This window comes from Styela clava, chromosome 3 (genome assembly GCF_964204865.1).
Source record: "Styela clava chromosome 3, kaStyClav1.hap1.2, whole genome shotgun sequence".
NCBI classification, from domain to species: Eukaryota; Metazoa; Chordata; class Ascidiacea; order Stolidobranchia; family Styelidae; genus Styela; species Styela clava.
In genome coordinates this window covers 13,493,630-13,508,145 of record NC_135252.1, presented here as the reverse complement: position 1 = coordinate 13,508,145, position 14,516 = coordinate 13,493,630, and the positions used below count along the sequence as shown (strand labels likewise).

At 34.7% G+C, this 14,516-nt stretch overlaps 3 protein-coding genes and 1 pseudogene across 3 annotated transcripts; 1 reads left to right on the top strand and 3 right to left on the bottom strand.

The window, feature by feature from the left end:
* Positions 1-67: 67 nt before the first annotated feature.
* Positions 68-1,773, bottom strand: LOC120342454 (replication factor C subunit 4-like). The gene has a single exon (XM_039411283.2). The coding sequence runs from the start codon at positions 1,534-1,536 to the stop codon at positions 481-483; it is 1,056 nt and encodes a 351-aa protein (XP_039267217.2). The 5' UTR covers positions 1,537-1,773; the 3' UTR covers positions 68-480.
* Positions 1,774-8,942: 7,169 nt separating this feature from the next.
* LOC120345879 (DNA polymerase delta subunit 4-like) lies at positions 8,943-10,782 on the top strand. The gene is made up of 3 exons (XM_039415461.2): positions 8,943-9,210; positions 9,446-9,541; positions 10,389-10,782. Exons 1-3 carry the CDS (start codon positions 9,081-9,083, stop codon positions 10,541-10,543), a joined length of 381 nt encoding a protein of 126 aa, XP_039271395.2. The 5' UTR covers positions 8,943-9,080; the 3' UTR covers positions 10,544-10,782.
* On the bottom strand, positions 9,787-11,947 carry LOC120342173 (peptidyl-prolyl cis-trans isomerase pseudogene; annotated as a pseudogene).
* Positions 11,948-11,963: 16 nt separating this feature from the next.
* LOC120342174 (CXXC motif containing zinc binding protein-like) lies at positions 11,964-13,242 on the bottom strand. Its single transcript, XM_039410888.2, has one exon. The coding sequence runs from the start codon at positions 13,095-13,097 to the stop codon at positions 12,609-12,611; it is 489 nt and encodes a 162-aa protein (XP_039266822.2). The 5' UTR covers positions 13,098-13,242; the 3' UTR covers positions 11,964-12,608.
* Between the last annotated feature and the right edge of the window lie 1,274 nt (positions 13,243-14,516).

Below are 14,516 nucleotides of genomic sequence, written 5' to 3'. Positions count from 1 at the left end.
TATCCCACATCACTTCTGTTAAACCTGTTGGAGAATACGTACTCCCCGTAAATTAAAGACTTAAATATTTGACCTTATTTTGATTTTCCATGTTATACACATTGCAAAACTTCAACTCAGTGAAAAAATTTAATAACAGAAACATTTAGACAGGAATTCGCTTATTTTTCCGCATTTATGGTAGTACACATGGAGTTGAATTATTACTATGAGGTTCATAATAACTTCAATGTAATGATTCATGAAGTCCACAGTTAGCATTAGTTGATACTCTCTAAAAATCTCTTGTACCTCATGACACTGCTGGTGTATGAAGAATTAATTCCTGTATAATTTTAGTGCATGGACAAATTCTGGAATAAGAAATCTGGTATAACATAAGCACATAAGTTGTATTGACCAGGTTGGCGCATGATGAAAGTGATATATTCCACCAAAATATATCATCCCTATTTGGCAGTGTAGAAAAAAATCCCTAACTCATGAGCAAATTTGTTGCTGAATAAGAGTTCCAAGTGACATAAGTTGGAGGTATTCATCCGCACCATCATTGAGACAATAATCGAGGGTTGCTAATTTTTCAGTTATGGCACATTTTTGCTCATCAGTGAGAGATGGCATAATAACAATTTCATCATGGAGCTGTGAGACCAATTGAGCCGCGGCATGGCCATCAGCTGATATCTCTTGCACTGTTTTTAGGAGATTTTCGTATGAATTTGAAGAACAACTATTGAGAAATGATTTGATTACTGGATCTGGTATTACACCTGTTATCTCGAGAACATCTTCGATTGCTATGCCTTCGTCTCCTTTAAGTCTATGTGCAGTTTGTAAAAATGTCATTGCTTTTCGCAAATCCCCCTCTGAACATTTTACCATACTATCCATCGCATCTTCTGATATTTTAACGGATTCTGTTTCTGCTACTCTGAGTAACCTTTTTTTCTGATCCTCTTCAGACAAAGGTTTGAATCGAAATTTTGAACATCTTGATGTAATCGGTGCAATGATTCTTGTGACATAATTACAAATAAGGCAAAATCTTGTAGTTTTCGTTTGCTTCTCCATCGTCCTTCTCAAAGCTTGTTGTGCAGCTTTCGTCATAGAGTCTGCCTCATCTAATATGATTATCTTGAACGAAGGCGACTTTCCGCCTTGTAAACTGCTTACAGACAACTGTGCAAAATTTTTTATCTTGTCTCTCACCACTGATATGCCTCTGTCATCTGATGCATTGAGTTCAAGTACTCTATCCCGAAATTTGGGGCCATACAAATCTCGTGAAAGGGCCAGAATGGTTGATGTTTTACCGGTTCCTGGGGGACCATAGAACAACATATTGGGCAAGTCTGCTCCTGTAATACATTTTTTTAAAACTGCAACGACTTCGTCCTGATGCGCGATATCATCAACGCATTTTGGTCTGTATTTTTCAATCCATGGTTTCAAGTTTTCTGTTTCATTATCAGACTTAGTTAGGGATGATTTCTTTCCATCTCCAGATCCACTGGCTGGTTTAAAAAATGAATGCATTGTGGTTCAATAGATGTTGTACTACTATCAGACTGTTTTTTCAGACAGATTTTTCATCACAGTTATAAGTAAATATAAGTTATTTTAAATATTTTTTTAAATTTTTTATGGCAGAAAATAAAAATTCATACAAAAAGTCATAGGTTATTGCATATCATGTCAAGTTTTTTTTTATAAAATCAGGTTGTTGTCTCAATTTTTCCATATTTCTCCATGCTGAAAGGGATTTCTGGATTTTTTAAATCTGCCAATCTTGTATCTAGCAGTACACATAAGAAGTCTGGAATAATACAGTAATAGCATTACGTTTAATCAATGATAAATGTGAAAAACACTGATTTCTTAGGTCTAATAAAATACATGCAAACATGTTTTAGGCCTATATATATACTTCAACTTACAATCGTTTATTTTTAATATAACAGAAAAAAATAGAATCATACACATTTCTGCATTTTGTGTAAAAACACAGTTCCAAAATGAATGAGATATAAATTCTGGTGCTTGAGAACAAAATACCCATAAATCATTCCCAGAAATATGTCTAATTCTTGGTTTAACTTTTACTGAAAGAATATCCCACATTAGTTTATAATTAAAAGTTTTTATATTATAAGCTAATATTTTACAATGACAGAATGAGTATTTAAACAGGCTCCATCCAAACTACCATCTCTAAGAAACTATCCTATCATCATCCTTCAAACCAATTACTTTTTTTTTGCACCATTTTTATTCCTATACTCGTGCTTGCACTACTGCTGTATAGGGCTGGGCATTTCGAATCCAATAGTAAATTATTCGAATCGGTTCAGAGCTAAATTTCGAATCGCCGCCATCTTGTTTTCTTTTTTCGCCAATGGTCGAGGTGAATTCCCCAATTTTTTTTTCAACGCAATTCTAACATATGACTATTTTCTGTAGTGAGTTATTGATAAAAACGTGTTTGTTATGGTGTGTCGATTCGATTCTGAAATCACAAGGTATTCGAAAATGCCCAGCCCTACTGCTGCACCGATACCGAGTGTAAAGCATAGCATAGATCTGTAGACAGCGAATCAAACAGATAGAATAGGGATTTAGGATTTCTACAGATTTCCCGCCAAAGGAGCGTTCTATGGCTCCGATATGATTGATATCCGCGAGGATTATAAAAATTGATGTTGTTGTCAAGTGCATATTCTGGACATTTGCATCTTAGGTATATTTTAATAAATGTGCCCGCAACGGCGTCTAAAAATATATTCGGCCGGTTTAAATTAAAAGAGGATAAATTGTGGGTTCCGATTCAAAAATACAAAATCTAAATTTCGCGCTAACATACAATCGGTATGTTAGTCGTTGCATATAATGGATCGAAAATGCAATCGGTTCATAAAACTGCGCCTGTGAAGTAACTTATCTATCTTCGATCCGCAAGATATTTACAATCTTCGTGTAGCGTGGAAATGAATCCCAATTAGCAAGCCACACGAATTAGTGAACAAACAATACAAACTTCACGCAGTATATTTAGTGCAAAGGACAACCAGGATTCCAAAATTACATAACTTTACATAAATTTATATAAAACTACTAAATTTAATCATATGTACCATCCATTTCACATTCAGATTTCAAGCACCGTAAAACTCAAATTTTAGTACACTCATTTGGTTGTGTGTTCACAAAACCCATATTGTTTAATTGCGCATCAACGTTTTGCGATTTCCCAAGTTTTCGTTTTTTTTCCTTCTTATAACAACAAAAGCAAATACTCTTCCTCCAGGTATTCTGCATTTTGTTTGTCCGTTTTTTGTTGTTTTGTTTCATGTCAGAGGGACCGAAATAAAATTGATTGATTGTTTAATACTTTTCTTCTATTGTTAATATTGAGTTTTCAATCAGAACGCAAGTATTCAAGTCGCCATGAAGACATTGCAAACTAATTCTTTATTTAAATGGTGCAGTTCTCGCACCACGTGTTTTTCCATATAAATTCTATGTTTGTATTGACTCGTAATATATATTATAGTTGCGTCTACAATTCCCATTGTTCAAGTCTCTCGAATAAACGAACCGGCGATCCTTAATCATGGACCGACAACAAAAGACCGAAAATAGTTTAAGCATGGGCGTGGAGAGTTGTTTTGTAAAATTTGAATACGTGCGACATTTTAACAAAGTTGCCTAAACTATGTTGACGGTTTTGGAATAGCCTTTTCTATGATGTGGTTTGCGTGTTTCACTATCAGAACTAGAAGCTGGTAGAGAATCGAGGAGATGACGTTGTGTTCAATGGCCAAGTATGAGACAAGTGCATTTCGCGTCATTGCTTAAATAAAATCTTAGGATAATAAATTTTTCGGTGATGATACTTACCACCGAGCACCCGTTCAAGCTTGAGCTCGAAAAGACACGTGTAATCAGTAGGTAGCGATGAGCATAAATTATATAGTGAGTTATCGTCATATCTGTTAACAAACTCTTCGATACTTCTACTTCATTACATATAAGGTTCTTTGTATCTTTGCCTCTATTGTCGTATTATCATGTCCATGTATCCTTATAAATTCACCATTATTTTTGCGCGAAAAAGCTCTTCAAAACCCTATCCAGCCGGTCGGTCTGGTGCCATTTTACTTGGGTTATTTTATTGTCAACCATCAGGCCCTATAGCTTCACTCATGGCTTTTTAATAGCTTGTGATAGAGCTCTTTTCAGCAATATATGTAAAACGCAGTCCTCTAAAAAAAAATTTTTACGCCAAAATTCAAAATTTTCTATTGAACTTGCGAGATTTTGTGTCTAGTACAGGGTTAATAATTATTTCTAATTAATTAATTTTTATTTCAACGTTTTCTTGTGTTATTTTCCAACAGAACAACACTAGAACCACTATTATAGCAAGAATGGTTACTCTAAAATTAACGATTGTATTTACAGAATTTTCAAGTTCAAGGCTTCTATTAACAATTTTGATGACGTCACAGCTCTAATTATTAGTGCACACGCTCCCCTCAATGCAAAAAATGTTACTTTTTCCGACGTAAATGCGCGTAGAAAGACGTAAACATTCTAATGCGCGCCGCTACGCGTGAAAATTATCATTAATTTTACGTTTTTTTCACGTTTGAAAAATTTCGAAACCTCTGCCAAGTATGGTGCAGTCGAAATTATATTTATCAAAACATCACAGCGCCAGGGATGATATGCATGACTGAAAATACATGCTAAACCAATAATGATTGATAACTCGCTAATTATACGACATAATTCGCCCAAAATCAATAGGCTTCTGGTCCGAGATAAGATGAATGCACATGCAAAATCTGGAGCAGATTCAATCTCGCTTTCGTGAGATATCGCGTGCATCTAACAGACACACACACAGACAGACAGACATACATACAGACAAATACCTATCAATATACTTACCGATCTTAAGATCGATAAGTAATAAGTCATTATAAAGGAGTTAATGCTATTGATTTCTTGTCTGAGTCGCGTCAACAATTTCACACATATGACTGACGATTTGAAAATCGACGCTATTTATACGATTCGCACTTTGCGTCATGGCTGAAGTCTCTTTTTCGTGAAATATACGACTCTACTATAGAACATTGACTGTAAAACACCATTAATATCTTTTAGAGTTGGACTAGGCTAAATAATACTGAATATATGTCATCCGGCGGTGTTGGGTTAAAACATCGATTTTGCAATGTTTTCCTTGATGTCTTTATATTGCCTTGACAAATAAATGATGATTGGTTGAATGTGCCTATTTTTGCCCGCAGTTGTCAAACACAGCAGCATTTCAATTCCTAGAATTCTTTCTCATGTTTTGCTTTTTAGTTTGTATAAACTCCATATTCGGAGAGCCACAAAAATGCAAAAATGCATTCCTTACCACCGCATTTTGCCACAAAGAGAAAAGTCGAAGTCATTTTCTGCGTTTTCATATAAGGAAGAACACAAGTTTCCAATTGAACCAAGCGTTTATACACCTTTCTTTCAGAAAGCCACCACCACGGGTAAGAGAAGACTCGTACTCTAATTCATAACTTTAGAAATTTGATTTTGTAGCGGTCGAGATTTAATAAAATTTACCACTTGTCTGGTTTATTTGATTCGCATTAGGATGGAGCAAAGAAAATCTCTACAGTGACATATCACCAGTCCGTTGCAGCAAATTCGAGTAACAAGTCAAGCCGAACCACTCCTGCTTCTATTCACAAGTCGAGTCCTGGTCAATATAGATTTCATAAACAATAATAAAATGGTTGAATGAATGTCAATATTGTTCCATCCTAATGCGCCCTCATTCTTGATAATGCGCCAGTGCGATGTTGACAATGCCGCATCATTGCTGATAATGTACTGGTCCTAATATTAGAAAAGTACTCCTCTACTCCATCCAACCAATGACATGCTTCATGTCACAAATCCAACGTAAATCAATTTTATGACCTAATATATTAGCAGTGAAATTCTACGTCTCGTTCTCAAAGTTTGTGTGAGCTTTGCTACGGGGAAGTTGTGAAGCTGTCAGAAGTTGAAACCGTTCTTATACAATAGCTGTATTCAATCGAATAATTTCATATACAACAATGAAATTTCTTCCTAAAATGCATAGTAGATGTACGAGTAACTTCTTGTTTAGAGCCCATGTTCAAAGGGATGTGTGAAATATCCCATAAAAATAGGGCTACATATCACCAAATCTTTATCGAATGACCACGGCAAAAAGAGAATCTTAAAGTACAGTGGCACATCACTAAGGATGCTAAGTATGACTACTTACAAGTATTCGATTTCTATCTGATTCCTAAATTTTCGATTCCGATTCTCGATTCCGAATCTCGATTCCTCCACATATCTCACCGAGAAACATACCCACCTAAGCAACATCATATGAAATCAAACAAGAGAGCGATGTTTAAATACATAGACGGACAAGAAGGCCAAAACTAAGTAGTATCAGTATCCAATCTGTCACAGGAGACAAAATCGCACAAAAAAAGAATCCTTCAGAACCCAAGGAGTTTTTATAAATAAATAAACATAAAAGTCTTCTCGCGAAATATATATATATATATATACATAGGCTAATGAAGTTTGCGGCGTCGTAGCAACTCAACATAGCAGTAAACAGTTTATGCATATTTGGGAAGAAATTTCCACAAAAGGTTACACATTGTTTGCAATCTAAGTTTTGACCTCGAGAATCGATTCCAATGCATCGGAATCGATTCTAGTCGATTCCGCGAAGAATCGATTCTGTAATCGAATCCGGACTCGATTCCGCCATCCCTACACATCACCCGTCCGCGTTTCAGCGAATTCGAGTACTGGGTCAAGTCGAATCACTGATGCTTCTATTTACGAGTCGAGTCATTATAGATTTCATTAACAATAGTAATGGATGAATGAATTGACAATATTGTGCCATCCTATTGCGTCCTCATTCCCGCCTACAGGTACTGGTAGCTATTTTAAGCTAGTATATTGTAGCGTTTGCGGTATCAATTTTTGATTATTGTGACTAAACTAAAGATCTTCAGAGGACACAATGACAATGGACCTTTTCCCGACTTTTAACCCACGAAAAATTTTTCCTATACTTTACAATTGCAAAATTTTCGGGGCTATTTTAAGAGTGCTTTTGCGAGTTGGCGCCTGTGAAATGGGGTATGTGTTTCAAACCATCATTATGATTCATCGCATACAACAATCTGTTTTTTAAATGTACCAGTAAAGAATTTTAGCCTAGTCTATCACAGCTATTTCTACACTAATTTATATGACTGCAATTAAATTAAAACTCCTAGGAAGACAGGGTGACCATTGAATTATCTGATTTACATTTAAGTTTCCGAAACACAACTGAAAACTAACGAAAAGAGTTCAAAAATGCGAAAACTAGGTAATGTTTACGACCACGCTTGAAAATCTGTCTGAGTGAGAAAAGTGTCTGAGCGGATGCCAAAAGGGAGCATCGTTACGTCACTTTTTGCATCTTGCTGATTGGCCAAGGTCACGAAGTAAACAAGGAAGTCGATGCTCGGGGAAAGGTCCATTGCATTATTTGATTTAAAATAATTTCTGGAAACACAACTAATTATTGCTGATTTGTAATTGTTACAAAAATAAACAAGGAAATCGATGATCGGGGAAACATCCTTTTCCAATGCGCTGTTGATTATGAGGCACTATTGTTGATAATGCGACCTCATTGCTTCTGATGCACTGCTCGTTATGAGCCTTTTAGGGCTAGGCTACCACCACAACCAACGCTTTAGCATTTTGTTCGGCAAACTTTATGTACATGCGGGCCAAATATCCACTTTTCCGGTTGCGTGCGGGCAGCATCAATTTCCGCCTATGTAGCCTACAATCGCCACACTTACCTTCAAATTGCTGCGTTAAAAGACTGCCACAATGAGACGTGTATGTGGCCCTTTTATATATTTTATCAAACAATACATTGTTTTTATTGAAATATTAACATTGTGAACATTGATGACATAATATACTCGTATTATTTTGCCAGACTCTATTCATTGGTCTCAATGACTTCAGCATTCTAAAACATGAATGGTATGATTAACTCCGGTACCGTACCTACCGGTATCTTGCCAGACCTACCGGTAACTCTAACTGATCTTCAATGGATTAACTGCTTTGAAATTTTTAATGAGCAAAGATTATATTTTTTGCTAGGGGGCTATTACTTTTTGCTATGACGTCGTTAAAATTATTGCCATTAGATGTCGTGATGTCCATATATTTGAGCATAGCTCTCTTGTAAATAACATATTTTTATTTAAAATAACTGCAAAACATAATCATTTTAAACGTGTAAAAGAGATTTCCTACTATCGACTAGTTCGAAAAAAATTTCGCGTTATTGGCTAGGACTAGGTCAATAACGGGAAACGCAATAAATCAGTTTTAAAATTCAGGATGGAACTTTCCCCGACCTTTCACCCCGAAAATTTCTTTCTATACTTTACCATGTCAGTTGGCGTCTGTAAAATGGGGCATATGTTTCAAACCAGCATTATGATTCATCGCATACAACAATCTGTTTTTTAAAAGTACCGGTAAAGAATTTCAGCCTAGTCAATCACAGCTATTTCAACGCTAATTTTTTATTACTGCGATCAAATTAAAACTTCTAGGTAAACAGGGTGATCATTGACTTATCTGATTTATATTTAAATTTCCGAAAGACCATTGAAAACTAACGAATAGAGTTCAAAAACGCGAAAACGAGGTAATGTTTACGACCACGCCTGAAAATCTGACTATCTGAGCGGGTGCGAAAAGGGAATATTGTTACGTCACTTTTTTCATCTTGCTGATTGGCCAATGTCACGAAGTAAACAAGGAAGTCGATGCTCGGTGCATAGGTCTTATTTTCGGGGAAACACGGTACTTTCTTTAGCAGGACACAGTCACGTGACTATTCATAAACAAATCCTGCCAACGCTCCGCTTGACGTGGGTTTGTTTTGATTTATTTACATTCATTTTCAAGCCTGGCAATACGTCAAAATGTCGACTTCACAACAAAAGCGTATCAACGATTATATGAAGTTGAGAAAACGAATTCCGGCCAAATCTAAGGAAAAGCGGCAGAGGAATAAAAAAGCTCCCAACACAAAACCGGAGCCATTTGCATCAGGTGGGGCTACGGTACCGGTACCGTACCAGTTCCACTTAATATTCCTACCACGAATTACCGTACTTCAGTGCCCATACTCAGCAGTTATTAGGCGTAGTTATCCTACTCAATCTACTGAAACTCCCAATTATTAGATATTGCTTTTTGAAGTCTCAATGCTGCAAACATACATCCATTTGCACAGGTCAACAATAGTCTAATTCAAGTGAGATAATTTCCTATTTAAAATACTCAGATACGTCGATCTCCGACAGTCGCAATGCTCAAACAGAAAGAGATATGAAGATCCTGAGGATGTTTGATTTAGATCCCTCATTTGGACCCAGTTTAGGTGAGAAATACACTTTTGTAAACTTCTTCGGAATAAAATTAAGTTACAGTAACGCTCATCTCTTTATCCAATTGCAGTCTATCTCTTATTGATGGGGAAAATAAACCTTAGGCATTCGTTATCTCAGATAGATTCCAAAACATGTATGAAATCACCAATCAGAAATAAATTTTAACATTCGGCATTCACCAAACTAGCTCTGAACCTCATCTAAGGTTTCGTGTGCTCTCCTGATTTCATAATCAGTTTTTATCAATCATTTTATTGCCTGCTATGCTAATGATTAGAAATAAACTTATACTTAACATTCAGATTAAATACACTCTCATAGTTGATCATCTTGCAAACAGTGTTTTAAAGGACTTTGATATTCAGTAAAAAATCTTACCTGTATACTTGCAAAATCTAAAATTAAGCTTCCGTGCTAAAATTTGTTTAAAAAATCTTACTCTTATTTATATTTTCAAAGGTAAGAGAAAATACCTACTGAAGCTGGCGTCAATTTTCTATTTTCCTTATGGAATGGATTCCTATTCTAAATAAAGATCACACAATGATAGACACTGTTAGACAGTATCAAAATCTTTTTCCAAAAACTAGATTTTTCTTATTCTTAAGATGATACAAACATTTTAAACCTTTATTTGGTCATATGTCGCTTCAGACGATTAATAGAATGTAAGTCATGCGTCGCACTAAAATAACTGTAATGGGAACTGTTTTAGACTTCTTGGTATTTGGTACAAAATTTTATGATACAACTTGGGGTATAGGTATGCTCTGACTCTGTTTGGCAATTTAATATAATGAAGATTCTTATATGACACCTCATTATTCCATATCATAGATTCAACAAGAATGGAAAGATGGGAACGTGCCATGAATCTTGGTCTTTCCCCGCCCATGCATGTCAAGAATCTAATCAACAGCAATTCAAATAATATCCAATACACACATTCCGTATGGCAACGTCACAGCCTGCTGTCTACACCAGACTCATAGGAAGAAAATTGAAATTAAACATTTCTTATCTATGAGTAATAATGTTAATCAGTCATACATTTGGATACTTGTATATAGGTGTCTCATACCTAATTCTGTTTCCAAATATTTTATGTGATACCATTTTTCTAATTTTATTCTTTCACCTTTTTATCTGTTTTTATCACTAGTAATTAACTTGTGAACTAGCAATTTCTGCTAAATCAAGTTGTATATAAAAAATAACATTTTCAGCATAATAGTGCTTGTAAATTACTTAGGATATATTATTGGGATGGGTATAAAGTACAGAACCGCCTACAGGTAGTGTTGGGTTACTATATTGCACCCTGGTATTTATGGCATAAGGACAGTGCAAACGAAATTCTGCACGCTTCTCATACTTGTAATGACTGTATTTTCATGTATTGGATGTCTGCTTTGGTATCACTTCTTCTTTGAATACTTTTCCAAAGTTATTGATGATAAAATGAAGATTGAATATAATTCCTTTCCTTCATGTAAGTTCTCCACAATCTGCAATCACAACCTTTTGTTTTGGCTTACCATCTTTAGAACCCAGATTTTCCATTTTTTTCACCACTTCTAAGCCTTCAACAACATGTCCAAATACAACATGCTTGTCATCTAGCCAATCAGTTTTTTCGGTACAGATGAAAAATTGAGAACCATTTGTATTTGGGCCAGAGTTTGCCATAGACAATACTCCTGCCCCCGTGTGCTTCAATGTGAAGTTTTCATCTTCAAATTTTTTTCCATAAATGGATTTCCCTCCTGTGCCATTATGATTTGTAAAGTCTCCTCCTTGACACATGAATTGTGGTATAATACGATGAAAGGTACTGCCTTTGTAACCATATCCTTTCTCATGTGTGCATAAGCACCTAAAATTTTCAACAGTTTTCGGTGTAACATCTGCTCGTAGTTCCATGAGAATTCTACCTGCATACTGGGTGCCAAACCGCAGATCAAAAAATACTCTTGGGTTCTTTGATTTTTTATTAATTTTTTCTGTTGATACTTTATCATTAGTTTCCATCGACTCTTCAGCATCTTCATCTTTCACTGCATATTTTTTCAACCATTCTTCATCCGCCCACACTGGCCTGTGAGAGAGTCCTTCTTTCTTAGTGTACATTGGTCTGGCAATATTTACTTTTATAGTACGTCCGAATAATTCACTTTCATTCATGTTATCGATTGCGGCTCTTGCATCTCCTTCAAGTTCAAATTCAACAAAAGCGAAGCCTCTGTGTTTCTCAGTTTCATAATCCAGTGGAATGTTGATATCAACGATATCCCCAAATGGAATAAATGCAGAGTGTATAGTTTTTTCATTTACTTCTTCCGCAAGACCTCCGACATAAAGCATACGTTTCTTCGACATTCCCTTAATGTATTATCTGTTGAGCTATGATAACTAGAAGCAAATTAATGAAATGTTCCAAAGGAATTACAAAATTAGATATTTTCTGTTGCACGACCAATGCTTTTTGACAATATTTGACTTGATCAAATTAATATTATGACAAATATAAACAGATTAATACATTATATAGCAATTTGAATATACTTCAATCTACTAGAGCATACTAGAAATAATCAAAATTGCAAACGAATGATCTGGTAAGAGGAAACGTAAAACAATAAATAAAGACTACCAATGTGATCATGGTCTCTTTGCAACTTGTCATCTATTCAGATCACATGGGAAACGACAATTTTCACATTAGGTTTGTCAAACAGAAAATTAGTGAAGCAATCAACCTGGGATGTTTACGAGATAACTAGTTGGATTACATAAAACCTGTCACCATAATTATTGAATCCAAATTAGTTTTTAAATAGCAGCGAAATATCATAGAGATATATAATTAGGTTTCAGGGGACAGGCTTTTACAGTATTAAAAACTGGTCAGCTGAAATCCATTTGATACAACAATGCCATGGCTGTGCTGTATAAAAATATATATAAATTTCAAAACATTGAGCATGCATCTGGATTTTTAGGCAAAAGAGTAATTCAAGTATTTCTGTATTCAAAATTTGGTCTACAGGTCTAAGTTCACTTCTTTAGTTTCACAAATTTGAATGTGAATTCGGTGATACTGATAGATTCATTCGCAATATCGTCATACTCATACCATTCATGATCTTTCAGATCAACATCTGAAAAGCTTTTCGTTGAGCTATTTGATTCAACTTCCCAACCGCTTCTCAGATCAAAATCGATTGGTTCCAAACCCCTACATTCAAATCCAACAACTACTTTTGATTTTAGGTGATCTTCAGAAGTGTATGGTTGAACTCTGTCTTCTATGATGGATATTGAATTATCTCTGGCGCACATCTTACACTTTTCTACCAAATTTGCTTGCCCACGACCACCTTTTAAATCTGCAGACATTTCTTCAGTCACATACTGCCAGTTTGCAGTAACTTCTCCACAATTGCTACAACGGAACTTCAAAAACCATCTGAAATCTTTTCCACTGCTACGCAAGCTTTTGACATTTTCTAAACACGCTTTGAATTCTAATCCTATCTTCACCATGTTTCTGAATTTTCCGTAGAAAAACCGGTTGGGCGTTATGCTAGGTGTAGGGTTCCAAATCGCTGCACCAAACGATAATTAACTATCACTGCAATAAAATATGAATTGTATACAATGTACACTAAGCAGGCATATGTGATTTTTTTTTTTTAAATGGATCCACAATTTGGATTATTGAATATGTAAATAATAAATAAATTAAATATAAATAAAGGTATATTGTGTACCGCAAGTGAACAAACATATATATCAGTAATATCAAGATAATTCCATCAGATATAATATTCCATATAATCCAGGGAGTTCCAATAATATATTTGTTGATTTCGTAATACAAATTACATAGTTTATTTTTAATTATTTAGCATGAAAAAACATAATTTTATAATTATTCACAAGTTATTACAAATCATGGCAAGTTCTTTTATATAACAAAATTCCTTTCTCACTTTTTCTATATTTCTTCTCATTAAAAGTGAGTTCCTAATTTTCATAATAACATTATTTATGCTTGGGTTATGATTTTGAAATATTACTGCGTTACGCTCCAACCAAATTTTACATCTTGCTGTACAAAATAACAATATAATAGCATCACGTTGTATAATGGATAAATTTGTATAACAGTGGTCATTTAAGTCCAATAAAATGCAAGTTTTATAATTATTTTTTATCACACAGTTACTCATTTTTAATGCCACAGAAAAGATATAAGCATAGACATTCTGAGTAAAAACACAATTCCAAAACAAATGAGACACAAATTCAGGATCTTGTTTACATAACACACAAATATCATCCCCAGAAATATGTTTTATTCTTGGCTTAACTTTGATTGATAAAATGTCCCACATTAATTTATAATTGAAAGTCCTTACATTATTGGCCAAAATTTTAGAATGTATATTTGAACAAGCCCCTTTTAAATTACCATCTCTCAAAAAAACAATTCTATCTCCACCCTTCGAATTATTTACAATTATATTATTTAAATGTCTATGCTTTCCTTGAATTAAATCAGTTTCAGTGATGTTGTACTGCTTCAGAAAGCTGATTACAGTTCCATAGTATTTCTGAGGGAAAAAAACATGGGATACACTATTATTAGTAGGCAATTTGAAAAATAAACTAAGCTGTTGACCTATGTTGTATTCAACAAAATTGAAATCAGATTGTCTGCATTGATCAATAGCAATATTAGTTCTTTTACAATAATACTCAAATGCTGTCATGACATACATGCTCATAGTAAAAATTAGAATGTTAATCATATCATATCCAGCCAATGATTTGCATTGGCACAAAGTTTCTATTTTTAAAACACTTCTTCCATTGAATATGAAAAACTGCACAACTTTATTGATTTGTTTATCGATATGCAGGGGAATAGGAAACACTTTCGCACAATATAAAAACAAG

Excerpts from the sequence above, each read along its gene's own strand:
- LOC120342454 (XM_039411283.2), bottom strand. The coding sequence starts at position 1,536 with ATGCATTCATTTTTTAAACCAGCCAGTGGATCTGGAGATGGAAAGAAA.
- LOC120345879 (XM_039415461.2), top strand. The coding sequence starts at position 9,081 with ATGTCGACTTCACAACAAAAGCGTATCAACGATTATATGAAGTTGAGA. Across the intron at positions 9,211-9,445 it reads ACCGGAGCCATTTGCATCAG|ATACGTCGATCTCCGACAGT; the intron begins GTGGGGCTACGG and ends TAAAATACTCAG. Across the intron at positions 9,542-10,388 it reads CTCATTTGGACCCAGTTTAG|ATTCAACAAGAATGGAAAGA; the intron begins GTGAGAAATACA and ends TCCATATCATAG.
- LOC120342174 (XM_039410888.2), bottom strand. The coding sequence starts at position 13,097 with ATGGTGAAGATAGGATTAGAATTCAAAGCGTGTTTAGAAAATGTCAAA.